Source organism: Juglans regia, chromosome 8 (assembly GCF_001411555.2).
Source record: "Juglans regia cultivar Chandler chromosome 8, Walnut 2.0, whole genome shotgun sequence".
Classification (NCBI taxonomy): Eukaryota; Viridiplantae; Streptophyta; class Magnoliopsida; order Fagales; family Juglandaceae; genus Juglans; species Juglans regia.
In genome coordinates, this window is record NC_049908.1 from 2,070,264 (window position 1) to 2,097,756 (window position 27,493).

General features: G+C 35.5%; 6 protein-coding genes across 8 annotated transcripts; 1 reads left to right on the forward strand and 5 right to left on the reverse strand.

Moving 5' to 3' along the window:
* Positions 1–11,603: 11,603 nt before the first annotated feature.
* Positions 11,604–11,996, reverse strand: LOC118349279. Its single transcript, XM_035693329.1, has one exon. The coding sequence runs from the start codon at positions 11,994–11,996 to the stop codon at positions 11,604–11,606; it is 393 nt and encodes a 130-aa protein (XP_035549222.1).
* A 2,068-nt stretch (positions 11,997–14,064) lies between these two features.
* LOC108988738 lies at positions 14,065–16,098 on the reverse strand. Its single transcript, XM_018962079.2, has 2 exons — positions 15,625–16,098; positions 14,065–14,727 (listed from the first exon to the last, which is right to left on the reverse strand). The coding sequence occupies exons 1-2, from the start codon at positions 15,822–15,824 to the stop codon at positions 14,262–14,264; spliced, it is 666 nt and encodes a 221-aa protein (XP_018817624.1). The 5' UTR covers positions 15,825–16,098; the 3' UTR covers positions 14,065–14,261.
* Positions 16,099–16,247: 149 nt separating this feature from the next.
* Positions 16,248–20,486, reverse strand: LOC108988736 (pentatricopeptide repeat-containing protein At5g10690). Of its 2 annotated transcripts, none has more exons than XM_018962077.2 (12): positions 20,161–20,486; positions 19,883–20,065; positions 19,652–19,784; positions 19,419–19,516; positions 19,138–19,299; positions 18,969–19,034; positions 18,641–18,776; positions 18,072–18,253; positions 17,514–17,591; positions 17,145–17,213; positions 16,772–16,948; positions 16,248–16,538 (listed from the first exon to the last, which is right to left on the reverse strand). In XM_018962077.2, exons 1-12 carry the CDS (start codon positions 20,344–20,346, stop codon positions 16,287–16,289), a joined length of 1,722 nt encoding a protein of 573 aa, XP_018817622.2. In that variant the 5' UTR covers positions 20,347–20,486; the 3' UTR covers positions 16,248–16,286. The 2 variants fall into 2 exon arrangements, with proteins under 2 accessions (XP_018817622.2, XP_018817621.2); XM_018962076.2 differs by having other exon boundaries at positions 18,072–18,304.
* A 722-nt stretch (positions 20,487–21,208) lies between these two features.
* Positions 21,209–22,054, forward strand: LOC108988728. 2 transcript variants are annotated; one of them, XM_035693687.1, is made up of 2 exons: positions 21,209–21,425; positions 21,947–22,054. In XM_035693687.1, exons 1-2 carry the CDS (start codon positions 21,229–21,231, stop codon positions 21,960–21,962), a joined length of 213 nt encoding a protein of 70 aa, XP_035549580.1. In that variant the 5' UTR covers positions 21,209–21,228; the 3' UTR covers positions 21,963–22,054. The 2 variants fall into 2 exon arrangements, with proteins under 2 accessions (XP_035549580.1, XP_035549581.1); XM_035693688.1 differs by having other exon boundaries at positions 21,953–22,054.
* A 373-nt stretch (positions 22,055–22,427) lies between these two features.
* LOC108988725 (putative peptidyl-tRNA hydrolase PTRHD1) lies at positions 22,428–24,111 on the reverse strand. The gene is made up of 2 exons (XM_018962060.2): positions 23,674–24,111; positions 22,428–22,793 (listed from the first exon to the last, which is right to left on the reverse strand). The coding sequence occupies exons 1-2, from the start codon at positions 24,046–24,048 to the stop codon at positions 22,611–22,613; spliced, it is 558 nt and encodes a 185-aa protein (XP_018817605.1). The 5' UTR covers positions 24,049–24,111; the 3' UTR covers positions 22,428–22,610.
* A 1,241-nt stretch (positions 24,112–25,352) lies between these two features.
* Positions 25,353–27,170, reverse strand: LOC108988732. Its single transcript, XM_018962069.2, has 2 exons — positions 26,401–27,170; positions 25,353–26,160 (listed from the first exon to the last, which is right to left on the reverse strand). Exons 1-2 carry the CDS (start codon positions 26,736–26,738, stop codon positions 25,716–25,718), a joined length of 783 nt encoding a protein of 260 aa, XP_018817614.1. The 5' UTR covers positions 26,739–27,170; the 3' UTR covers positions 25,353–25,715.
* Positions 27,171–27,493: the final 323 nt, after the last annotated feature.

Sequence of the window (27,493 nt, forward strand, 5' to 3'; positions counted from 1 at the left end):
CTCTGAAATCATGCTGTTAAACTAAGTACCAAAGTCATAAAACTAGAGAAATCAATGCTAAGCTCATCCAAACTTTCATGGATCCTCACCTCCCTGGCCTCTATCGTGACAAGCCCTAGAGAGAGCCATTCTTTCAACAAGTTTAATAGTTCTATCCTAGAAACATAAGAACGACAAAAATACCAAAATTCAGATTGGTTTATTTTTCACAAATACAATTTGACATTCAGAGAAAGTCATGCTTTCAACAAGCTTAATTAGAATCAATATGACATCAATCCACAGAATAGTCACCCTTTTTGTATCTCATATGCAGTGAATTATACTAGTTAAGGTGAACATAAAAATCTAGATCATTTAAAATTTTACAAAGTTCACGATTGATTTTTTTTTTTCAAACAACAATTTGAGATATTAGAAAAACAAAATTATGAACAACTATGTGGTAACACAAATCAATCTGTGCATGGAGTCAAAATTGACAAGAAGAAGACAATCCAACAAAAGGATATGATAATTATACAGTTTATACTCCAAAGATCAATGCAAAGGAACTGAAATCAAGTCAAACAAACAAGTTTCACAGCAAATACAGGCATCCATTACACTCGGATCGTAAAGCACTCGACTCAGAACCCCCATTACACCAAGAAGCTGAAAAACAAAACTTAACAAAAAAAAAAAAACCCATGCAGTCTAGGATTCCCAACACCACCGCATCTTATTTCCTTTCTAAACATCATTTAAACACAAATACTTTCAAATTAATCATTACAATTTTTTCAAACTAATCATTACAACTTTCTCAAACTTTCAAGTAGAAAACAAAATTTTTTTACCACGCCATGTATTAGTAGGTACAAGATTCAGACCCAACTCTGCCTCAAAAAAATTTCGAGCAAAGGATGTAATCTCTTCCAAAAGTAATGAATGATTTAAAGATTCACAGTTAGTCACTTGACAACATTCACATTTAGAGGCCATAGAAATATGCAACTTCAAAATATTCTAGTCAAAAGGCAAACCATTAAACATACATTTCCACATAAATATAGAAATTTTACTTGGAATTAATTTATGTCAGATCCATTTAGCGCATGACACTTTTTCTTAAGGATCATGGTTGTAGTCATGCCAAGCTAAAAAGGTCTAAAGTTGTCATTCTACTCCGTTCTCCATATAGGAATATCAGGACCCGAGGAGAGATAAATGTGTTGTAACTTCTGTTCTTCACAGATGGGGCTCCCCACTATCTCTTGCATTTTCTCTCAGTTACCTCTCATATCAGAAAAGACCTCATCTATAGTCAAGTAAGGATCCATAATATCCGAGAGTTCACCAAGAATCTCCAAAGGTGACCAGTTTTCAAACCAAAGCCTTCATTAATAATCCATTTCAAGCTTCTAATCACCACTTTGATTAACGGTTTTAAAGCTTTCCAAAAATGAGAGTTGTAAGAAACTTGATTATGAAGGAAATGGTGAATAGGAGCTTTATATTTTGCTTGGAAAAAATTAGCCCAAAGCGAATTGCCATACATAAATTGTCAAACAAATTTCATATGAAGAGCTTTCTCTATCTCTTCCAATTTCCTAATATCGAGACCATCTTTTTCCGTAGGTCTATAGAAAATGTCTCATGCCACCCATTTCTTTTTCTTTTTGCCATCCTTACTACCCCACAAGAAATCAACAAAAATCTGATTTAACTTGTGAATGACACTTCGAGGTATGTTCATCACAGTTAAAAGATGTATAGGAATATTGGATAACACATGTTTTATTAGCACAAGTCTACCACCCTTCAAGGGTAAAGCACATTTCCACAAGGCTAGTTTCTTTTGCACTTTTTGAATCAAGGGATCTACACACTACAACACAATTGCTTTTTAGTGACGGTTGGGAAATTGTGACAGTCCCTAGACCGTCACTAAAAGGCATTTTCTGTGACAGTTTTTGGAAACTGTCACTAAAGATAGAATGAGATTTTTTTACATTCGAACGTATGGGAAATATGCGTTCGAACGTCACATATACGTTCGAACGTTATGTCTGTTTACGTTGGAACGTAAAATGTTTTGGCGCAACCGTTCGAATGTTATTAATTTTACGTTCGAACGTAAAATGTTTTCCGCCAACATGCGAACGTTAATTACTAACGTTCGAACGTTCATTGTAAATTTAAATTAAATGACTTTAATTTAAAAATTATGTATTTTTATTGTGCATAATTTGTGAACAAGTCTAAAAAATTGAATTTATATATTTATATATACACACTTTGTAATATATAAATATATATTATTGATTTATATATATTTGAAATGCAGTGATTTAGTATTAAAGTTGAAAACTATAACATCAAAGAAGATTAAAAATTGAAATGAAAAAACGATAAAAATATTCCATAATATTTTTCGTTACAAATATTAAAAATAAAATACAAAAATTGATAGAACGTAGTAAACAACAGTCAGATGATAACGTTATCCGCAAAAGTCGAACTCCGTACTTCCTCAGTCAAGGTATCAACCTTGTCGTTGAGGATAGTTACACGATGGGTGAGTTCGGCAACAGACGCCGATATAGCCTCGAGCGATCGATCGATCTTATGATCAATATGCGCAGTCAGCTGTGAGATGACCGCATCAACCCAAGCAGGCCGCACATCTCCTGCAGATGTACTCGGCGTATGCTGACTACTACTCCCGACATGACCTGGCTCAGGCTGCGTCGGAGGAACTAGATCCTCTACAGGGGGTGGCTGACGTCCCCTCGCCTGTCCAATGCTACGCCGATGCGTGGTCATGTCGAGGGGGCTCATCTGATCTTTGACCCGCTCCTCTGGCTGGGTCGGCACTCCCCGTGCAAGTAATAGTCGGCTGATGAGGACACCATATGGGAGATTATCCGTGGAGACGATGCTCGCCTCGTAACGGATCCTCTCAAAAATGTGCAGTGGCAAATCTATAGGATCTCCACGTGCCACTCGTATCAAAAATTGTGCCCGAAGCCGACTAAATGTGGTTTTATGAGCCACAGGATCGACATTTGTTGCAACAATAAGGTGCAACATGCGGAAGAAATGCAGCAGATGGTTCTGGTTGAAGGCGTTCTTCCGCTCGATCTGCATGCGATCCCTCCCGGTGAGGATGTAGAAATCTTCGTCTCGGTCATCATCCCGAGCCTCGACGCCAGTATCCTCATCCTCTGACTGGCCTGCATCATCGGCTGATGCTGGCTCACATCCCCGGCCAGTAGATGATGCAGAAGTGCCTACATCCTCACGGGGTGTTGAGTGTGTAAATGTCTGAGCACCTCGATGAATCCCGAGGTGCTCGCCGATGACATCTGCCGATACCTCAATGGAAACACCGCGTACAGTCACGGTGTGAGAGGATGCATCCGGAGGCATGTCACACATCCCCATATAGAATTCTTGAACCATTGAGGGGTATACCTTCCCCCTCAATGTGCAGATATTTCCCCAGCCTCTACTGAGGAAAACATCTCTTAGGTTCGTCTGCTGCCAACAGAGTTCGTCGAACTCATTAATTAAGACCTCTCTCTCTACCATAACAGTACGAGCTCCGATACGGGCAGTGTCCGACGTGGCTCCTTCCCTCCCTCGTTTTCGTGTATGCAGTGGAAGAGCCATATCCTGAAAATAGAAAAGGAAAAAAAAATTATTTAGAATAATGCATTTTTTTGTATTAATTTTAAGATGCTCTGGATTAACGTTCGAACGTTCTATCTTTAACGTTCGAACGTTAAAGATAAAAACGTTCGGACGTTAACTTATACGTTCGCACGTAAAATAATGTAAATAAATTTACGTTCAAACGTAAAACAAATACGTTCGAATGTACAGATGTACGTTCGAACATAAGCAGTAAACAAATACGTTCGAATTTAAGTTCGAACGTATTTGTTTTACGTGTGAACGTAAATATGAACGTCCGAACGTCGAAGCATGAATAATGTAGAAAATCACTACGTTCGGATGTTATAATTAAACGTCCGACCGTATGTGATTTACGTGCGAAAGTAAATATTAACGTTCGAACATATGTCGTTTAATAATATTCACGTCCGAATGTAAGACGATTAACGTTCGAACATGGAAGCTGTAACGGCTCGGTAATTTAAACGTCGTACGTTCGAATGTCTTGGTGAAACGTTCGAACGTTTCGACGCAGAATGGCTGAGTCGACTCAGCCATTATTGAAATCTCGAAAATTTCTCTACAAGGGTCTAAATGCCGAAATGTCACCATGTAAATGAAGTATACACTTCAAGAAACATTTCTACGGTGACTATTCGGCCAATGACTGGTCGTGGTGGCCGGAAAATGAAGTTGAAAATCCGGTAATATTTATCCGGTTTTAAACCAAACTCAATCCAAATGTCAATCTAAATCTCAATAAAATACATGTTATTTGCATAAAAGATGAATGCCTACCTTTTAGTGACGGTTGTGGCGGAGTTGACGGCGGCGGTGACGGCGGCGTGGCGGCAAATAACGGAGAAGACGATGGATACGGGCAGGGAAATGCGTTTCGACGTTCGGTTTTGGCCTTATATACATAGAACGTTCGAACGTACTTATTATTACGTTCGAACGTTTGTCAATATAATATATTATATTATAAATGTTTAAGTTATATATTAGGATGTTATATAATATTATTGACAATTAGATTATTGGTTTTTTTGTGAGTGCTTCTTATATTTATAAAGTTTAGCAATATATAAAATCCGCTCCGACTCCGACTCCGACTTGTCGGAGCGGAGTCGGATCGGATTTTTTTTTTTATCTTTTTTAACTTCATATTTGACCCACTTTTTTTTAAAAAAAAAATTTGTGAGCTTTTAAATTTCAATTTTCTCAACATTACCTGTGGGAATTAATTAAACTTTTGATTATAACAAGAAATACAACTAAATAAAACAAGTAACATAATAACATGCATTCAAAAATTAAAAAGAAAGTCCTATTGCAATAGAAACGACGCCGTATTGTATAGTAGTATACTAACTAATATAAATCTATTTTATATATTATATATATATGAAAATTTATAAAAAAAATGAATGATATATATTATTATATATGAATATTAAAAAAAAAGCACCGAAATATTAATAATAAACTAATATACTTGATATATATATATATATTAAATCTCTAATCTCTTATACTTGATATATATATTATATAAATATTAGTTATACTAATAATTATATTAGTATTAGTTATTATTAATACTATATATTATAGTATTATACTAATAGTGATATTAATACTATATCACTATTATAGTGATTAGTATAACTATATTAGTATTAGTTATAGTGATTTAGTATAACTATATAATATATTAGTATAAGTTATAATACTATAAGTTATAACTGTAGTCTATATTAGTATTAGTATTAGTTATAGCGATTAGCATAACTATATATTAATATTTGCTATAGTGATTTTAATTTAGTATAACTATATAATAGTATTAGTATAAATATTATTATATTACACTAGCTATATCACTGATAGTATTAGTATACTAATGTCTAATACTAATATATCACTATAGTTAATAGTATCACATAGTAATATAGTATTAGTAATTAATACTATAGTGCTTTATATAGTAATTTATATATAGGCTTAAAGTGGTTTACTAATAGTATTAGTATTAGGCCATAAATCTAATTATTATACTAATGTATATTAGAATTACTAATATATTTATCAAAATGAATATGTTGAGAATTTATTAGGTCAAAAAATATAATTAATACAAGATATTGTTATATAAAATTGATATGAATAATACTTTAGTTATTATACATTAGTATTATATGTTATTATAAATTTATAGATTAGTGTTTATCCATTAGTATATGTATTACAATATTACATGTTGATGTTATTATGCATCTTAGTGTTTATAGTATATTATATATACATTAGTATTACATGCTATTATATTTATACATTAGTAATTTAGAACAACATGGTAGTAATATTGTAAATTTTTAGTAGTATGATATTTACATATAGTCATATACTAAACTATTATTAGTAAATTTAGTCTTAATATTATAGTATAAATATATTATTTAACTAGTATAAATATAAGTAATTTAGAAAAACACATATTTTGTGCATAATATATAAATTATATTATGCACAAAATACTATACAATGTAGTATATATATTATATTATAAGTTAAGTATAATAGGAATATTACGTTCGAACGTTTGAAGTTAACGTTCGAACGTTAAAGTAAGAGGCGGGAATTTTCCCGCTCGATGTTTAATATCTGTGTGATTATTTAGACGTAAGGACGTTTATACTATACGTTCGAACATCAAATCCGTCAACGTTCGAACGTTAGTCAAATTAGTGCGGGAGATTTCCCGCTCAAATATGGTAACACTTTCATGAAATGTACGTTCGGACGTTTAAGTAGTATGTTCGAACGTTTATCTATAAATCTACAAACGTTCGAACGAGAAATTGTGATACATTCGAACATATATGAGGAAAGTGCGGGAACTTTCCCGCTAGATTTCATGTTATATCATAAGAAGGGTACGTTCGAACGTGTATTTTAAACGTCCGAACGTTCTGGGCGGGAATAATTTTAGAATTAACGTTCGGACGTTTAAAGTTAACGTTCGAACGTTTAAACTAATAATTTTAGAACTTAATCAGTACGCGCACGGGAGGATGCCCATTATTTCTTTTCTCCCGTGCGCGCAACAGAAAGAGAAAGAGAGAGAGAGAGAGAGAGAGATTTCGACGAGAGAGAGAGAGAGAGTTAGAGAGAGAGAGAGAGTTAGAGTGAGAGAGAGTTGAGTTAGAGAGTGAGAGAGAGGTGAGTTTTGGTAAGATAATATTTTTATTTCTTGTCTTTATTTAAATTTTATGATATTTATAGAATGTGTTTTTGTTATAGAATATTTCTAATAAGTTTGTGTTGTATTTTTTTGAAGGATTGCTTGTTTTGGGAAGTTTGAAGATTTTGATTTGTAAGAGGATATTGTGAGTGCTAGGTATATTTCTAAACTTTATCAATATGTTGTTGTGATTTGATGCTTACTTTTTATCATATTGTGATTATTGTTTGTATAGTTTGTAAATAGTTTGTGAGTTATTCTAAATATGTTGTGATATAAATTTGAAATATTGTGTTTATTATTAAAAATATATTGTCATTAGGCTTTGTTAATACATGTTTATTGCTTATTCAAGTTTAGAAATATGTTAATACATGTGGCATGTTATTTTGTGAATATATTGTGAGTTATCACTTTTATATGTTGTGATATGGATTTGATATATTGTGATAATAGTATTTAAGTATGATAATTAAATATTTATAATAATAATTAATATATAAGTAATAACAAGCATAAAAGTAACTCTTTAAGAATTATAATAATTAAAATTATTGTATAACCATTGAAATTTAAGTATGATAATTAAATATTTATAATAATAATTAATATATAAGTAATAACAAGCATAAAAGTAACTCTTTAAGAATTATAATAATTAAAATTATTGTATAACCATTGAAATTTAAGTATGATAATTAAATATTTATAATAATAATTAATATATAAGTAATAACAAGCATAAAAGTAACTCTTTAAGAATTATAATAATTAAAATTATTGTATAACCTTTGAAATTTAAGTACGATAATTAAATATTTATAATAATAATTAATATATAAGTAATAACAAGCATAAAAGTAACTCTTTAAGAATTATAATAATTAAAATTATAGTATAACCTTTGAAATTAAGTATAACAATTAAAATTATACTTTAAGAATAATGATCTTGTACACAACGAGGGAATATAATCTTGAAGAAATGTTGAAATTTCAATTTAATTGCTTGACTGTCATAGTCTCTTCGGCCTTGAGAGTTGTCAAGGTCGGACAGTTTGTGACGGTTAAGTAATTAGACTAAAATTTAAACATTTCTTCAAGATTATTCTCCCTCGTTGTGTACAAGACACGAAACGTAGGGTCACATAATCTTCCATCCCTCTTTAGTTTAACAATATAACACTACTTGAAGGTGACATTGTTAATTTAAACAACATGGAGATATTGTTGTATGATTTTTTGCTAGATGCGTGTGACATTGCATAAATACCCTTAGACCCGTTTGGGAATCAGTGTACATTTATGTGTCCACTTTAGCCGTAGGATGAATTCGATGAATTCGACCTCGACTTTAGCCGTAGCGAGGATTTGAGAACCGTGAATGAGTTGATGGCTACACTATTCCGACGTCACAAAGGACGATGTCATGACCACTTCAAGAAGTTTGAGACGTTGGAAGAGGCTGCGCAGTCTCCTTTTCAGCAGATGAAGTTAGATGATTGGAGAAAGTGTTGTGATCTTTTCGCATCTCCAGATTATCAGGTATTTTACATTTATATCTTTAAATTATTTACATTCATATTCGTTTTATACATTATATGTATACATATTACAATTAACATTTTTAATATATTTTGTAGCACTTGAGTTCTACAAATGCACAGAATAGATCCGTTCTGACTGTCCACCATCGTGCCGGTTCAAGGTCATTCCACCGTCTTGCTGAAAAAATGGTAATTAAAAAATTATAGAATTTATTTATTTTCCTGATATTCTTTCTGATAAGTACTAACATTATCTTTTTAAAATTGCTAATATTGTCGCTTTGTTAGAAACGTGATGATCCTGAAAACTTTTCCCTCGTTCATGTCTATGCTGCTGCTCACACTAATGAGCATAGTGAGTGGATGGATCCTGTCGCTGCAGATAATTATGTAAGCAGTGTTAATTTTGTTAAATAAATTTTTTATAGAACATTTTAATAGTTTATTTCTTATTTCTATTTCTTTTAATACGTTACTAATTATTTACGATCATTACCTTTTAAATTGCAGAACAAAATGTTGGAGATGCAGTCGACTTCTGCGGAATCCTCTCCTAGTGACATAGACATATTCACCCAAGTGCTCGGGCCGCAGTCTAGTATGGCAAGAGGTTTGGGACGATCTATCAAGCATAAATGTTCATCCTCCTCAACCTCATCGGCTTCACAAATTAATAATCTTACAGCAGATTTAGAAGCTGCACGGCGTGAGAATGAGTATATGAGGTCGAGACAGCAAGAGTTAGAGTCTCTCTTAGAACGACAGTCTCATTTAGAGACGCGTTTGCAGGACCAACAGAGAGACCAGGAGGAAAGAATACGCAGTGAAGTGCAAGAGCAAGTGCAACGAGAGATGATGGTGCAAATGGAGCGTGTTATGTCGTTGCAACAGAATCCCCGTGGGCGAGGGAAAAAGAAGAAATAAATTTTATCAATATTTCTGACTAGTTTTAATATCTAATTTTGTACTTTTATAAGACATTGTTACTTCTTAATTGGGTATGTAATATGATACTATTGGTATTTTGTTTTTAAATTTTATGAAATTAGTATTTCTGATCTGTACGTTCGAATGTAAATAAAAATCGTTCGAACGTTGGTTCACACTGTACCAAACGTTCGAACGTAAATACAATTGAATCGTTCGAACGTTAAACCGACTAACGTTCGAACAAAGAACTTGCATTCGGACGCTCCTTCGTTTACATTCGAAATAACGTCCGAACATTAAACGCGCTACGTTTGAACATTTACGTTTACGTTCGAACAAATATTCGAACGTTTATTGTAATTAACGTTCGGACGCATTAACATGCGAACGTAAATATGATACGTTCGAACGATATACAACAAACGTCAACTTCTCTCATTCGAACGCCAATCGGGTCGGGTATAACGTCCGAACGTTTAATTGTACGTCCGAACGTGATTTTCTGTGACAGTTCATAACCGTCACAAAAAAGGAACGTTCGAACGTTGTACCGAACGGAACACTTCCAACCGTCACTAAAAATATTTTTTGTGACGGTTGAACAGTAAACCGTCACCAAATGTTTTCTGTGACGCACTTTACGTGACGGTCATGGTGACGGTTTCAAACCGTCACCAAATATGTTTAGTGACGGTTTGCCATTTTTTTGTGACAGTTTCCTCTGTCACAAAATACACATTCTGTTGTAGTGACATGAATATTGGCACGTATACTACTTATACACATAGGTGCACCTAAGTATAAACACGAAAAAACACCTTCATGAAAACCCGTAGTGTTAAGCCCAATTGCATTCCGTGCTGTGGGCACTTGTTTAGCAAAATACATTGCAGATTTGATGTGATATACCTTTTGACCAAAAACTTTTTCATATGTGTGTAGCATATCCATACAAGCCTTTAAAGAATTTTTGGAGCCATTTAAAAATATCATAAGATCATTGGCGTAAAAAATATGTGAAATACGATGGCATCCTCTGTGAGTTTTGTAGTCAATCATCTTACCATCAGTAGCACTCTTATTAAATAATCGACTCAGCACTTCTTCAGCAATTATGAATAAGTATGGAGTACTCTTATTAATTTTTTGAATCTTCTCTCAAAATTTATTTTATCAAAAACGTAAAAGGAGAGAGTCTTGAGTTGATGAACAAAACGGCCTTTTTGCTACTTTTTCTCGATCGTTAGCACTTTGGATATTCACAGCTTGAATGAGTTTGAATGTTCTCGTTATATTCTTATTTTGTATTTAACTTTATTATCATATTATAGCATAGACTGCATAGTTCAGTTGGCATGCACGTCTTCCCCGTGTATATTCCATATCAAGCCAAAGAAACATGCCACGTACGCGTTGAACTGAACGAGGTTCTTTGGCGGAGTACCTCTTTAGCATGCAGGAAGAGTACAATATCAAGGAAGGTTTTCGAAGAAAATGCATGCCCCTTTTCTCTTTTCAAGAAGCTCTCATATCATGGAAATCGTGGGTAGAGTTGGGTACTTCATGTCCATCTTTCTCAACCTGTAGCAGCTAGCTTGCTCACTAATTTTTCTTGGCCTCCAAGTTTCTTACTGGGATCTTCAATTTAAAAATCAAAAAGCTATAACAAGTACAAGTGAGCAGCTAAACATCTTAAGCTTTGTTTGTTTTCGCAGATAAGATGAGATGAGTTGATATTAAAATTAAAAAGTTGAATAAAGTATTGTAAAAATATATTTTTTAATATTATTTTTATTTTGAGATTTGAAAAAATTGAATTGTTTATTTTATTTTATATTGAAAGTTAAGAAAATTGTAATGATTAGATGAGATGAGATGTTTTCTGAAAATAAATAAGACTTAATCTGCGATGATTTTAAGTATATATATTCGCACAGCAAAAAACATATGCTTGATTCATAATACCATATAGGATAGTAGTAGTACAATTCAAGTTTTGCTGGATCATCAACATTAATTATAAAACATATTTAATTACAAGCAATTATAACCTATACCCCAAGAAAAATAAATCAAAATGCCTCTGAAAAAGAAAATAAATAAACAGTTGTTCATGATCATAACATATGCTGAAATAGTTCTCACTTCTTCATATATAGCTGTTTATCAACCCCATCTAGCGGTACGCGGTATACCACCAAAATTGAGAAACCAAGGTCAAAACGACCGATTATCTTCGTCGCCTTTGAAACTACGCCCATTACAGTACCTTAACTCCAAAGATATCTGTCTTTCAAAACGAAGCTGACGACGAAAATTAGCAATGAAAATATCCGCTCTCCTATCAACATCATCGTCGGAATAAGCAAAGCTTTTCGCTCGTTGAACCCCTCTAAAGGAACTATTTCCATCGGACTTCTCGCCTTGATCATCTTCGATGCAGCCATGTAAGCCCACTCGGTCATTAAAGCTCAACCGGCGCCTAGTAAAAGCACAACCAACAATGGAAGCCAAACGCCATCGCCTCAGTTTGAAGCTGAGTACAAATGTTAATTTCTTCACTGCCTTCTTTAGGCGACCGCCCAGCCCTAGCCAGCTCTCTCTACCCATTAGATTTGTTTGTTGAAGTGAAACTTTCATGTGCAAAAGTATGTGGGTTTTAGACGTTTTTATAGATAAAGGAGTTGATGAATTCTTGAACAAGCTTACATGTTTTGCTAGAAGGTTAGAAAAGCGCGTTAAGCCCTCTTTTCTTTACACAAACCATTTCAATTCATCTAATCATATAATTTTCTAAAATTTTAAATAAAATATAAAAGACAATCAAAATTTTCAAATTTCAAAATAAAAATAATATTTTAACATTAATATTTATTTAACTTTTAACTTTTATAACTAAATGAGACGTAAATCTGTTTAAGTAAATTAGGGATGAATAAAAATCTAAAAATCCGACTCCGCACCGACTCTACTCCGATTCCGACTTATCGGAGTCGGAGTTTTTGTAACAAAAAAAGTCAGAGTTGGAGTCGGAGGTGGTGATGTACCGACTCTGACTTTGAATGTCCAACGCCGATATTGTACATATTTTATAAAAATATATATTTTTTATATATTAATCACATATATTTTATATAAATATAACTTATATTATTAATTAAATTCATAATATACTAGTATGAGGAAATTATTATAAAATAATATGCTTATAATATAATATAAATAGAAATTGACTAATAATAGTTTAGTATATGTAAACACCATACTATTAACTATTACTACCATGTAACACTAATGAATAATAACAACTAATATATAATAACATATAATACTAATTATATAATAACTAATGTATAGTAACATTTAATACTAATGTATTATGTATAAACTCAAATTTATAAATTTATAATAACATGTAATATTAATATATAATAATTAAAGTATAATAACTTGTACTAGTAATGTATAATAATCAATGTATAATAACATGTAATACTAATGTATAAACATTAACATAAAATAATATATAATACTAATGTATAATAATATTAATTTGTACAATGATTTATTTTTTCAGCTTTGGTTATGTTTTAATAAAATTGAAATTGAAAAAATATTTAAAAAAAAACTAAAATCTAGAAACCCAAATCCGATTAGTGAGAGCCTAAAATTGTTAAATTGAAATTTCAAATGGGCTAATAAAAAAAGTCCTAATCCGACTCTGCTCTAATAAGTCGGAGTCAGAATCGGATTGGAGACTATACAAATCGGAGTCGGAGGTCGGCATTGTCGGTTCTCAGCCTTTAGTAAACCTGACGTAAGGCTAAGGTAGAGGGTGCATGGCTTGGCTGGGATGGCATGACTGTCATTCGTTGCCGAGCACATACAGTATTGTGATAGTTACAAACGACATGTCGACGCTGAAAAATTATTTTTTCGAGGGACTCAACTCGGCTGGAGTTTTTCTCCACATAAGAATTTCAAAACTCAATGCTGGCTATGCATGTTATTAGGTGTTCTATCAACTTCTACCGGCATGGGGAAAAAATAAATAGTTGAGTTTCATGGCACAAAACGGCAAAACCATATGTTATCCCCTCGAGAATTAAAAATCTTAACCAACAGAAACGACATATAGTTCTCTCCTGAAAAGTGTTGTCGGCTGAAAGTGTCAAACCTAAATCAGACAATATTCCCAAGCAGACTTGAAAACAGAGTCTAGACTTGTCAATATTCCCAAGCAAAGCTCATCTTACGTAGTTAATGATGGACGGAAAAAGATTTAACACAGAATGCTTCATGTACGTGCTTTATTGACAAGAATTTCGCCCGACTTTTTCCACCACCAAACTCAGCTGGCGTCATTACAACTTTAAACATCCGTCAAAAGGATTCTAAGGTCCATAATAAAAAAAATAAAAAAAATTTCTTCCTTTTTTTTTTTTCCTCTTGTTTGTTCTGTGCCCATTATAATGTTAAAAGTATCCCAAACATGAGACGATTTTAAATGGAATGCTATGAAAATTGAAAAGAATCAAAATGGATGAATGCCATACAACAGAATGGTTACATATTCATGAGTCAATCTAGCAATAATTTTTTTGTCACTACTTTTATTCTGTTTGCTACTGAATGAACCATCATCAGGCTTGTATGAAAAAGTCGGGCACTGATCAGCTGAAAGCAGTGTGCAAGATAACTTCAAAATATATATCCATCCTAGTTAATTTCTATCTGAAAATGATATATGGTTTTAGCCTCTCAGTCCTGATACTGCTTGCACTGCTTCCAAAAAAACATTATGGAGAAACAAATTTTGAAAGAGACATTAACCAACAAATATGGGAACAACATTCTAACTGAACAGGCCCAAACTTAAGTGTTTGCAACCAACTGCTCAGGAAAATCGTGATGAGAGCTTCCATCCCCAGTTCTTGCAGCATCCTCATCAGTCACTTGACCTTCCACTTGTCCTCCCTCAATCTCCCCGTGTTTGTTCGACAAACCATACATCTGTCTCCTTGCTTCCCTACGAGCTGCCCTCTCGGATAGTTTCAGATCTTTAAAACCCTGTTCAAACTTGTCTTCATCCTCGGGTGAGAAGAAGACAACTTCCATTTTCCCAAGCTCTTCGTACAGCTTCTCAATCTTAGCTTTCCAGTAGAGGCCCATTTCTGTGTCCATCTTTTGGTAAGGAGTTTTCAGCAGGTACTCATCAATCCCACCTGCCTTGTCTATGCAGCGGAGGGCGTGTGTGGTGACTTTAACTCGAATATGGCGGTCTAAAATGTAACTGAAGAGCCGCTTCTCCTGGACATTCGGCTTCCAAGTTCTCCTTGACCTATCAACACAGTTTCAGAAGTTCTGAATATACGGTTCTTCTAAATTGATAAACAACAACAGAAATTCAAAATTCCAATACAGAACAAGCATGAGACTCCATGTATGTTGCAAAATAACGGATCCAGCAATAAAAAACAGTGAACATGTAGCCCATGGACGCAGTAGGGAAGACAAGGCATAAAATAACAAATAGGATGGGGTGTCTCTTCACACATCAGAGATAGTAATATGTCTAATCTTACAAGAAAGAGAGACTCATAACAGCCTTTGGTCTTCTAAACTCCACTAATACCTCCGTCAATCAACTTGCTACTAACATTGAGAATTGCATGCAGTTTACGGTAGGGAATTAGAACATGCTCGAACTTGTAGCTACAGATCAGGAATCATTTGAGGTAGATCTGGTTATATAAAGAAAAGACTAACAGGATACAGTTCCAGTCCTTGGTGAAAAACAAACTTGAAAAAAGAAAATGAAGAAAACGTACTCATCATTGCTAACAACCAACAAGCACAGCACGCAATCCCCAGCTAAAATAAAACCCTCAGAGCAAGCCATTAAATCAAGCAAAGCATTAAAAAAGGCGGAATCCAAAAGGAGAAAGCTCAGTCAAAATTCCACAAATGAATCCCATTAGCCGTATCACAAAATTCAGAACCAACACATATCTATATGCATTACCACAAAATTCAATATTTGAAATTCAAATAAAGGAATTCTAGAAATGAATTGCGGTAGCGCAAAAACATTCACAAAAATAAAGACCCACTCACGGAAACAGATCAAATACCAAAACCTCTCTAATCCTGTCGAAGATAAAATACAATCAATAGAATTGAAACAAAAAGGAGTTTATTTGAAAAAACTATAGAGAGAGAAGAGAAGGGTACAGACTTGTTGCCGCCATCTTCGCTGACGCGATTGCCGAACTGGATGTGGCGGCCAGCGAAGAGGCCGCGCTTGGCCCGGCCCATCACCACCTTGCTGTCCGGTATGCACTTCTTCAACGATTCCTTCAGACCCGGTGCCAAGTTCTTCTCCCCTCCTACATTCTTAAGCACTTTCTTCATCATCTCCTTCCCTCTGAACGCCATCTCTCTTTCTTTTACTTTCTCTTCTTGTCTGAGCTCGTTGGGTGGGAAAGAAAGGTTTAACAGAGAAAATGGATACAAGAAGCGCCTATTACTGGGTTTGTACAAAAACGAAGCTCGATTTGCGGCACATCACGGTGCCTTCTCGGTTTAGTTTTCGAAGGAGGCTAAAGGTTTGGCTGGGGTTTGGGCTCGCCTCTCCAGTAGCAATCGATACGGTTAGTTAAGTTAGCACCTAAAGTTTGCCACGTCAGCAGCTATCCAACCCTAATACTGACATGTATTCTCTCTCTCCCTCTCTCTCTCTCTCTCTCTATATATATATATATATATATTTTGCTTGAATTTATATTTATTGATCTCCATATACATATGTAATTCATTTTTTTTAAATCTACCGTATAAATAAATAAAGGAAAAAAGAGCTCTCTACAATCGCCGTAATTGATTAAAACAAAATGGAATTTACATTGATCTTCTACAGACTGAAAGTTGTTGCACAGGCAATTCTGATACAGATGTGACGAGCCTAAACAAATGTTCCGCTGTAAAAACTCCAAGAGCCCTCAAACTTGTGCTATATAAGTTGCTATATTTTACAACCACCACCATTTTGAACCTCTTTTCCAAAATCAGATCAACCACCTGACCGATGGATGTGGAGCTTGTTACGCTGGGAGGTGGACTTCTCATCATTGTTGAGAGTGGGGCATCCAACTGGACGAGAACAACACATTTATATTAGGTTTCTATTTCACTATGCATCATTTCTCAAACTCATATAGGACATATAAACACTCTTAGTTTACTGTAGTTAACTAGAGATCACATCTTCATGATTTCATTTACACGTTTAGTTAATTAATTACGAGTGAGATTAGTTCTCAACTGCAGGTCAGATATAAAAGCAGCTTATGAATGGCTAGCTAGCCGGATAAATACAAGCAGACCTCATTGCAATCTTCACGGTGCAATAGTCCGATGCAGCTGCCCCAGTCATCGATAATAGGAACAACTGAATCTCTGAAGAACCGCATAACCACTTTTTTCAAGGAGATGGTGCCTAGTAGTGGCCGAGCTGCTTCAAAAGGAATCATGATACTCTCAACTGATTCATCCGGTGATACCTAAAGGGATGCGGTGAAGTTACACAACATGAAAGAAAATTTTGCGGATTAGAAAGGTCTCAATGCCAAAAGTGTTAAGAGTGGTAAAAGCAACTCTACATTTATTACATCCAAAATAGCAACCGTAGTCATTAAAAGTCTTTAGGACCTTCTACACCTTTCACAAAATTGTGAACCAGAGAGACAAGTTATAAACCTGAGGCAGTAGGTGAGGACTGAACATGGATTTTGTAAATCCAAACAAGGCTTCTATCCGCAGGGCAACCTGCATTACAGAGGTACGGTCAAGGTGGCTAAAAAGGTAGCCCAAAAACACCATGAGTAACTTATCAGGAGCAAAAACAAAAAATTAAAAAAAAAAATAAAATCCAGAAAAGTGCCTAGCTTATCAACTACCACAAAAACTGGTGAAAAGAATAATGAGGTGCAAACTAGACAACATATCCAAGGAGGCAATCAGAAGTGAATTCAAGAGGTCACACCAAAAGATTGAGCGTTGCAGTCTTAAGCTTACCCTATTTTTTGGCCTAATATTCAATCATGAAAAGTAAAAGAGTTAACATACCAACCCTCCTCGACTTGTCCATGAAACCCCCTTCCATCTCTTAACAATATTTTTAAGGTTTTCGATAGCCACCTCAACCTGAGGGAGAAAAAAGCCATTAAAAGGCAGATATGATTGGCAAAGTTCAAATTTTATATTTACACATGCCAATAACCAAGATTACAATTAACAGTAAAGGAAGCAAGAGTTATAAATTGCCGATTCCAAAAAAAGAAGGGCATGGAAGTGCTTTTGCAAAAGCTCTTAGTTTCCACATTTCCTAATCCATAATTTTTCTTTTGTTTTATTCTTCCCTTCGTCATCAATCCTGAGTTCATATTGAACACCCCCTATGTTGTAACAGTTAATAAGAAGAATGCAATTCAGAGACAGTAGGTGAAACTTATGCTAGTTAGTTGAGGCAACATGCATGGCAAATGCCCTTTTGTCTATCATTCACATAACGAGCTCCCAAGCTACAACCTCACTAATGCAAATCTAAGTTCCACAGGCAATAACTACTATGCATCAAACACCATCAAGAAAAACCTAAGTAATTGTTTCTGGCAGATCTAATACCTGGCCATCATTTAAAGCTGCCTCCATGAGAAGATTATCAGCTTCTTCTAGAATCGTTAGGGAGATGGTTCCAGCAGTATCTGGCCACATGCGCTTATGCAGGGTTTTGACCATATCATAATCTCCTCTACCAGCAAAAGTACGCATCAAGGAAAGATAGAGATGGGGCTTTGGTCGCAAGTCTGGGTTCCCACCAGAGTGCTTTAGTATTTCTCCAAATGTACAAAGAGCATCTAAACATCACAGACAGTAAGTGAACACTTGATGTGTAGAACAACACTATATATTTTTAGTTCTCAATACATTAAAACAGAATCTGGTATCTTCCTTGCAATGTATTAAGTGGAAACAACGAGAATAATAAATTTTCATCAACAAGATTTAGATGAAAATGTTGTTGCTACTGTATAAATTACATCTGCACCACTTTTCTAAATTTTAAGTCATGTCAGCATGATGAACTGCAAAGATCTCAACTAGGATCGCTACCATATACAATCCAAATCTAGTTTCGTTGTGCAGCCTAGTCTTGTTATGGAATTCTGAAGGAAAATTCAAATGCAGCATACCCTTAATCGCACCACAATTTAGAAATGCATCAACTATTGCTGTGTATGCCGTTCGATCTATATACAAATCATGATATGATTTCATTTCCAACACAATCTTCTGAACTGAGAGCAGATCCTTGCAATGCGCAAAACCCTACCAAAGAAAGAAGGATGAAAGGTTTGTTCAGAACTTGAATTAACAAGATAAATATACAGGGGGAAGATACAGATTCTTTGCATCCATCCTTGCACAAGCTATAACATGATAATGTTTAGATACTGTACATTATTAGTACTTTTTTATATATTTGGATAATTGTTAGCACTATGTGAGGGAACAACTGACCTTGAGTAATATTGTATAAGTAACAATATCAGGGAAAAGGACATGCCCATATTTCTGTGCTTTGTCCTGACCAGAAAAAAGTGTAATTTTAGTATCTAGGCAATTCTCTTCAGCTACTAAAGAACAATTTGCAGGCTCTAAACTGGCCTTCTAGATACATGCTTGCGACCTTCATTTCCTTGAAGACATGCTTTGCTGCATCCAGCTTTTCACTCTTGACACAAGCAAAGATTAGCGTGTTATAGGTGAGCTTATCGGGCCTTAATCCTAAACGCAGTATTTCTTTATATACGGTTATTGCAGCCTGTGGAAGGCCTGTGTTTATATAACCCTGAAAGTTTCAGAGAGAAAACGGTTTAAGCAACATAATGGCACTTTAAAATTAGATCATTTGCATCTCGCAAACACGAACGTATCAATTAATTTCTTACAGACAGGTCAGCGCAGAACCTTCATTAACAAGTTGTATACTGAGACTGAAGGGTTGCCGCCTTCACGGAGCAAAAAACCATATCGTGCAAGAAGACCATTAGCACGGCGTAGATCTCCTGCACTACAGCAATCCAAGTGAGGCAAATCAGTGAGCATGATGTCATCATGGAGCAGCAGTTTGCAGCTTGATTGGAAACACAAGTAATCAAAAGCTAACTATGAATTTAGTAAATAATTTGGAATACACTGACCAGCTTCAATCAAGGCATTTAGCAGCCCGTAGATAATTGGTGCTGATAGCTTTGGACACCCCACAGCAGAATCTTGCTCCACAGATTCAAGTAATTGAAATGCTTCGTCGGTTCTTCGAGCCAAGCCCAAGCCCTTCACCATTAGATTTTTGAAGAGGTGTTTAGCAGAAGCACAAACCGCGCTTAAAAAGAGATACTTACATAAATTCTTAGCCCAGAAAACTAAAGTACCTTCAAAAGTGTAGCGTATGTAACAGTATCAACTCCACAATTGTCTGACTTTGACATTTCATCGAAAATCTGAAGCGCCGAATCAACGTCACCGCAATGAACACAGGCCTCAAGGACAGCGTTCATCACGATCGTGTTCAGCTTCCCATACCGTCTTTTTGCAGCCTTAATCTCCTCAAATATCTACAACACTCGGAAAGAAATAAATACAACGGGATTTCAGAACTTTGTTTTGAATGTGGGGAGTGGGGAAGAGATAAAGATAAAAACAGAAAGACCTGGTGAAGCTGTCTTCGGCGAGTGAGATAGACGATGCGGGAAGTGAGGGGCTTGAGATTGGGCTTGTGGGGAGAGACTTTCCCGTGTAGACGACGCCGAGCGGGAACGGAGGAACACAGAGTGGAAGAGAGAGTTGGTATTGCCGTCCGTACGTGAGAGGACAAGCAGGCGGGGATCTGATGCATTGTTGGTGGTAGTAAATGGAGAAGGACTTAGCCATCAGCCATAGATGAGACCCCAGAGAGAGAGAGAGAGAGAGAGAATGCTGTGGATAATGTGAGAAACGGAATGGAAGCTTGCAGAATTGCAGGGAAACTAATGGCGGGTAATGTTGGTGCCGAGCGAACATTAGGCTGGGAGGGCTCTAGTATGGAAAGGAACTCGGCCTGCAATCCATATTTTGGGCCTGGCCGAGCCGAAATTGTTTTCCTTGTAACATTAGAAGACAATTCCACAGTTTGAAACGCAGACGTCAATATCTGAAAGTCCATACCTCAATCCAAAACTTTCTGAAGAAGCTCAAGCCTAATAAACGGCCCAAATGACTATAAACCCCTCATTTTAAAATTCATTTTTTTTTAATAATAAAATTTATTCAAATTATAAATGTATTAATTATAATAAAAAATATTTTTATATTTGAATTTTTGAAATATTAAATCTTTGAATCTCAAAGTGGCTAATATTGATGTAAGAAAATATTTATTATTGATTCTAAATCAACGGTTTATATTAAAGATATTTACTACTGAATTTAATAAGCAACGGTTGTATTTAAATAAATTCACTCAATAAAGTATCTTATGAATCCTTAAAGATCTCTACTCGTTACAAAATAATTAAATTCACTCAAGCATTACTTCAAGAAATTGTGTCAAATCAGCCGTTATAGCTTTCAAATCCACATATTTATAGTGTTAATATTTACCTTATTTAGCGCATTGAAATTAAAGTGATGAATTGCTGATCCTTGTCAATAAGTAAACAATGTTATTCTTCGCCAGAAGACGGATAGAGACAAATTAATTGAATTGAGAGAGGAAAGAAGATAGGCAGAGAAGAAAATAATGTGTCTGGTGTTTGTGTGCGACGAGGACGAGAGAGTAGTGTTGACGCAGCCAGCACCTGGGGCGTGTCCGTACTGTGGAGGGATGATACAAGCTATGAACGTACAGAGCCAGTGGAGGTTCTGCTTCCTGCCTCTCTACTCCAGAACCAAGCGCAAGTACTACTGCACCATCTGCGCCAGACGTTTGGTGGTTCAGTAACTTACAACTGATTGAAACCTCTCCTTAATTTTTCGGCGTTTGTGTTTTATACTATATTTTAACGTTTTATGTCGGAGATCGAGAAATAGAAAAAGGTTTATTCATATGAATAGCATCAACGTCTCTAACTTACGAGGCACTTGTCATGCTATGTTTCCAATTCTTTCTTGATTGACATATGGGGTTTAGAAACTTTACAATCCATCCTTTGAGCAATTGAAAGCAAAAGTCTTCTTTCAAGTGAGTTCAAGAACTAAATTGCGCATCAATACTGACATGTAAGACATCCGTTTAATAAAATGGTACGAATTGAGATGGAAATATTTTTGTGAGACAAAAAATCTTATTTTCTCAAAATTTGTCTTCTTTTATTTTTCTTTTCAATAAAAACAATCATGTCAACATTGATACGCAGTTTAGTGCACCAAATCGTTCATACCTAAGAAGGCTATGAAAGAAAAATTGTGAACACGGAAGCTTTTTGTATTTAAACCTTTTTATTTTGTTGGGTGGCGAGGTTCAGGAACGGGTGATCTTCGGTTGAACTCGTTCAGAAAGGATAAAGGCTGGCTGAGGCTATTGGGAAATTGGGAATGAACCAAATTGGCCAACACATACATCCAGAAGTGGCAGAGGCCTTCAAAATGGAACTGTGGTTAATTGCATGTATTCGCAATGGCCATCAAAGTGAATTGATGACTTTCTGAGCCTACTTTTTAGATTGTTAAACCTCTATCTTTTTATTCAAGTGAGTTGTGGATGTGTTGCGATATCCTTGGGTCAATGGACCTCTTCGGTTCATTTGATCAAGGGCCTATCTCAGAGTACTCAGATCGGTTTTCCAGGACCTTGATCAACAGTGGCTTCTTGCTCTGCTAGAATGTCTGTTTTCTAGGACAGATGGAAAATTTCTTCGTTTTACATCCTAAGAAATAGCTTTAGAACAAATGAGTTAATCGTTAGAAATGGAGGAGAGCACTTCGAGGGAAAAAATAAGATGGACTGAAAAGGAAAGATATTATTGCAGCGTGTCTAATTCATACATATGAGAGGTGTTTATACACAAGACTTGAGCTTAAAGTGCTCTAACTAACCAAGGAAATTCAATTCATAGTTCAAGGAAATTCCTCGCGAACCCACAAAACAAAATGGGTTGTTGAAAAAATTTAAGGTTACATATATCACTTGCAGAGTTTCAACTTCTTGAAAAATGAAGAAACTGCAGATTTGGGGTATGGCTTCGTAGCAAGGCACGTTGGGATGTTTTCAGGTTGTTCTATCCACAATTTGTGAGTGATGCCACCTGCCGTGAGCTTTTCTGACAAGTTCAAGATATGAGGTTCGCCCTTCACCTCGAGAGTAACCTGCATTATTTTCCAAAAAGGAAGCAGACTCACTCAGCACCTTTACTTCCAATCACTTACATCATCCAACAAATTGGCCAACAATGAATTTACAAGCAGGCTTATTAACAGCATCATCAGGAATTCAGGTGGATACGAAACCATCCATGAACGGAAAAATCCAGGTTGAAGAAAATATTGAGATGAGAACTGAACTTGACATGAATGAGGGACAAAACAATATCATAGAAACATTTAGATAAGCATCACAGCCGGCCTCAGATGTTATATGTCGGAAGCTTACGAGGTACAATCATAAAGTTGTTCATAATAGACCTAAGGCAATCCTACGACTACAAATCATTGGTAGGCAAGTGCCCATCCCAAGTGCAATCAAGATCGTTCCCTGAGACCCATTCCCTGGATGCCAAGCTGAAAATTTGTTCCAAGATTAGTTTCATTTCATATCATTTTATTATTATAATTTTTTTAAATTTTTATATAAAATATTATTATACAGTTTCAATTTTTTCAAATTTTAAAATAATAATAATATTAAAAAATAATATCCTATAATTCAACTTTCACCATTCCTCTCGAACCATTTTCATCATCAAACTGTCAAAACCGCACCAGAGCAGAGACATATTCTACGACACTACAAGTAAAAGTTGGAAGGCGTGTTCATACAAATCAAAATATTGATCCTTCGGTTACTTCCCTTAACTCTCTACATAGAGTGAAGTTTTCAAGTGAACAAAGCAAAGTAGTTCTATGTGGGCTCAAGTCATTGAAGTTTCAGTGCCAATAATAAAATAAATAAATGACCAAAAGTGGAGAATCGGAGAAAGAGATAGGAAATGTAGAGGACAAAACTTATAAATAGGAGAAGGCTACTCACCTTATGCATAGAATCAATATTTTGGGAACTACAATACTCGATGGTTTGAGGATCGTCTTTGTGGGACCAAATCGCACACACGGAGGCATGGCAGCCCTGCGTCACCACACTCCCGAGCGGCCACGTGTCGATTAGGTCTCGCCGGAGTACCACGTACTGAACTATGACGTCGGAGTTCTCCATCTTCGCGCCGCCTTCATCCTCGGAAGGCAGTGATTCCGATCCTGCGGATTGACTCATAGAGTTCAGATGCCGAGACCAGACACCGCGGGGAGGAGAAAGGTAAGCCCTAATTCTAGCTCTTGGGAAAGGGAAGCGAGCATTGGAGGAAGTAAGAGAGAAACGAGATGGCGGCGAGAAGAGAAGAGATGCCATGACAGATCAGATCAGCTAGGCTCAGCTATTGGGCTTTTGACTCGATGGGCGCTCCATTAAAGTGAAAAAAAGAGAGAAATATTGAAGTAACTCGGCCCATTTATTAGGTCTGGTTTTCCACAGCCATGTAGTTGGGGCCCTTCGAGTTCGGTAAGAAATAGGTTGGGTCTACTGTCTACTCCGTCTTATCCTCCAACCCTCCAATAATACAGTTTTTTCGGGAAAAAAAACCTTTAACCACTGCTAAAATTTAACGTCTAGTTTAAAGTCGAGGTAAAATGAAATGTGATATAAATAATAATAAAATAATTTATAAAAGAAATACTTGGGCCATTGAGCAGTAGTTACGAGATATTTTTTTAATTTAAATATTTTTTTTATTTAATAATTAAAGAAGTATTTTTTAATAATATTATGAATTTTTTTAAAAAATAAATGTTTAAGGATATAAAAAAATGTATAAAAAAAAAGTCCAAATGATCTTATTGGAAGTATATCTCGGGTTATACTCTCGATGGATAGCACAATCTATTTATGAATAGTAATAAAATATTTGAGTTAATATATTTTATAAAATTTTGAGAAACGAGAAAAATTAAATTAAAATATTATAAAATTAAAATATTTTTTTAATAATATTTTTTTTATAATTTTAAAAATTAAATTTTTATATTTTATTTAAAAAATTAAAAAATTATAATGATTAGGTAATATGATTAGATAAAAAAATTAAAAATTATTTGTATTTATGATATTTAAATATTAAGATAAAATAGAAATAAAATGAGATACAATGACTATCAAAATGAGGCATAAATCTCACATGCTCACCCCGTCTTCTTACGAATCTGTCCAGGTGTCTTTTAATACTTGTCCAACGTACAATGGTGTTGATATTACCACACTTATTTCCTAAGTTCCTAACTACAGTTAATTTTCGATCTATGATTATCTTCCTCTTTTTGTCCTTTTTATTTATCTATAAATTAAAAAAAAAAATTTAATTACTATACTACCATCTTATTTTCATTATATTATAATATATTTATCATCATTATCTATAACATTACTAATTTAAAAAACATGATCACGTGATATCCATCCTCAATAACGTATGAAATCATCTTTATTTCATTAAATTCTTTAAGCTAGATTAAAGATTGAAATCATCTTTATTTTTTAATCATCCTTAAAACGGTTTAGCATTCAATTCAATCTTCAATATAGCTTGCCATTGCCATGACAGAAAAGCTCTTCCAAAATAGAAAAAACAAGTTAACAACCCAACAAAAGAAGGGCCAATGTTCCTAGAACGAATGGCAATTGCCAAGAAGCATCAAAGTGGCTGTGTTAACAATGTCGGACCACCATCCCACCAACTACAAACCCCATTTTGTTCAGAGTGGTTTCTATACAATAAAAAATAAAAATCTAGTCAGCCTGCAACATAAGATAAGATCATAATACATATCTGCTCACTGAACCCCAAAAAAATAAAAATAAAAATAATCCTGCCATCAGTGGAAAAGATCTCAAGTCTCGACAAACAGAAGAGGATAATATATCATATTACGATTTTTGTTATGCCTTTTTCAGTAGGCAACTGGCATCCATACATCACAGCTAAAGAAAGAAAAGAGGATAAATTTTGATTAAGAAAAACCAAGTTAATCGTCATCTTGTTCATCATTTTCTTGCAGATCTGAGAGAGAGAAACAACTATTTGACTTGAAATTCAAGATCCTCCGATCAATAAAAGTTTTGGGTACTCTCTCCTGATGACTTAAATGATGTTGTTCTTGTTCCTTATTCTCTGATGACGACGATGACCACGATGATGAAGGCGAGGACGACGTTGATGGGTATTCTTGTTGCCGTCGAAGATGTTCATCATCTTCATTTTCCTCTTCGTTCAGAACCAGTAGAGGCATAGATTTAGGGTTAGAGGAGCTGTAGAAGGAAGATTTCCTGGAAGACCATTTGGCGGCCACCAAAACTCTCCTCCTCTTGTTAAATGGGTTTTCCGACTTCTTCAGATCCTTTAGTGTGTTCACTTCCGATAGATTCGCAAAGGACTTCGATTTTCCAGTAAAATGGTTCGATAATCCCCTCCTGCATATACCAACACCAAACACACAACTGCTGCTGGTAAAAGATTCTCTCTTGGGTATTAAATTAAAAGACACGGAAGATCATAGATATAAAATGAGATTCCCTTTCTTCGATCATTTCAAGGGATCAAACAAATATTCCATGAAGAATGCACGGATGAGTTCTAAATAAAACAAAAATAATCACCAATTCATTATTTCGCAGAAAAGCCATCAACTTAGAAGGAGGAGAAAAAATTACTTGATGGGAAGAGTGTCTTCCATTGAACCCAAAGAGCCCAATCCTGCTCCCTTGAAATTGCTCAGAATCTCCTTTGACGAAACGCAGTCGTCCCCTTCGTCTTCGCTATCATCCGGCGCTCCGATCGAGGAAGAACTCTCTGAAGATTCTTCGTTTGCCTCCCGACCTTTCCCCCGCCCGCCGATACCGAATACCAACCCATCGCCATCTCCGGTTCCGCCGATGCCGTCCTCCAGGAACAGACAAGAAGACACGCTGCGCTGATCGGCAGCGCTCGGGATGGCGCTGCTCCGGTCCCTAACGTCGATGCCGAAGGTTGGACCCACAAGAACCTCCATTTTAATTTCCAGATGGTCCCGATCGAGAACTTTCGTCGCTGTTTTTCTTTCTTTTTTCCTCCGGTGTTACCGTTTCCGCCTCGGACTTCACCTCCTTTTGAGCTCCCTGAACACGGGCTACTTGTCATCAATCGACGGCCGCTCTGGTTGGTAAAAGACACAGAGCCAAAGGGTGGTTGGGAGCGTGGGATAAGATAAGAAGAGTCGTGTTGGGTGTAGGTCAAGCGTTTGTAAAAAAGACGAACATGGATAAGGATGAGCAGGTTGGTCTCTCGCCGTCTATTATAGAGAGAGAAAGAGAGTGCGCGTGGGTGCTCTGCTTTTGGATAGACATTACAAAAATGCGTCTGAGAAAAACCGAAATCAGTAAATTATTTATATATAGATAAATAGAACGAGAGAGAAACAAAAGTACGTGGAGGTCGGATATATTGTTTGGATATTCCAAGGCAGCAAGAGAGGGTAAAGAGAGAAATGCTGCTAACGCGCAGCGGCAGGATATGACGTGGCAAGGATAAGGACCAGCGACAAGTCACAAGACCAAACTTATCCTGTTTCCTTATTTTAGATCAGATCAAGGAAGGATACGGAGAGCTCAAAAACTGGTCCCCCCTAAAAAATAAGTATGTTTCACTTGCAATGCAATTTCCTCGTTTTAGTACATCTCTCTCTCTCTCTCTCTCCCCTACTCTGCACGATTCATGGCATAAACGCCGTGTTTGTAAATACACTCTGAACTGAAATAAATGAATGTT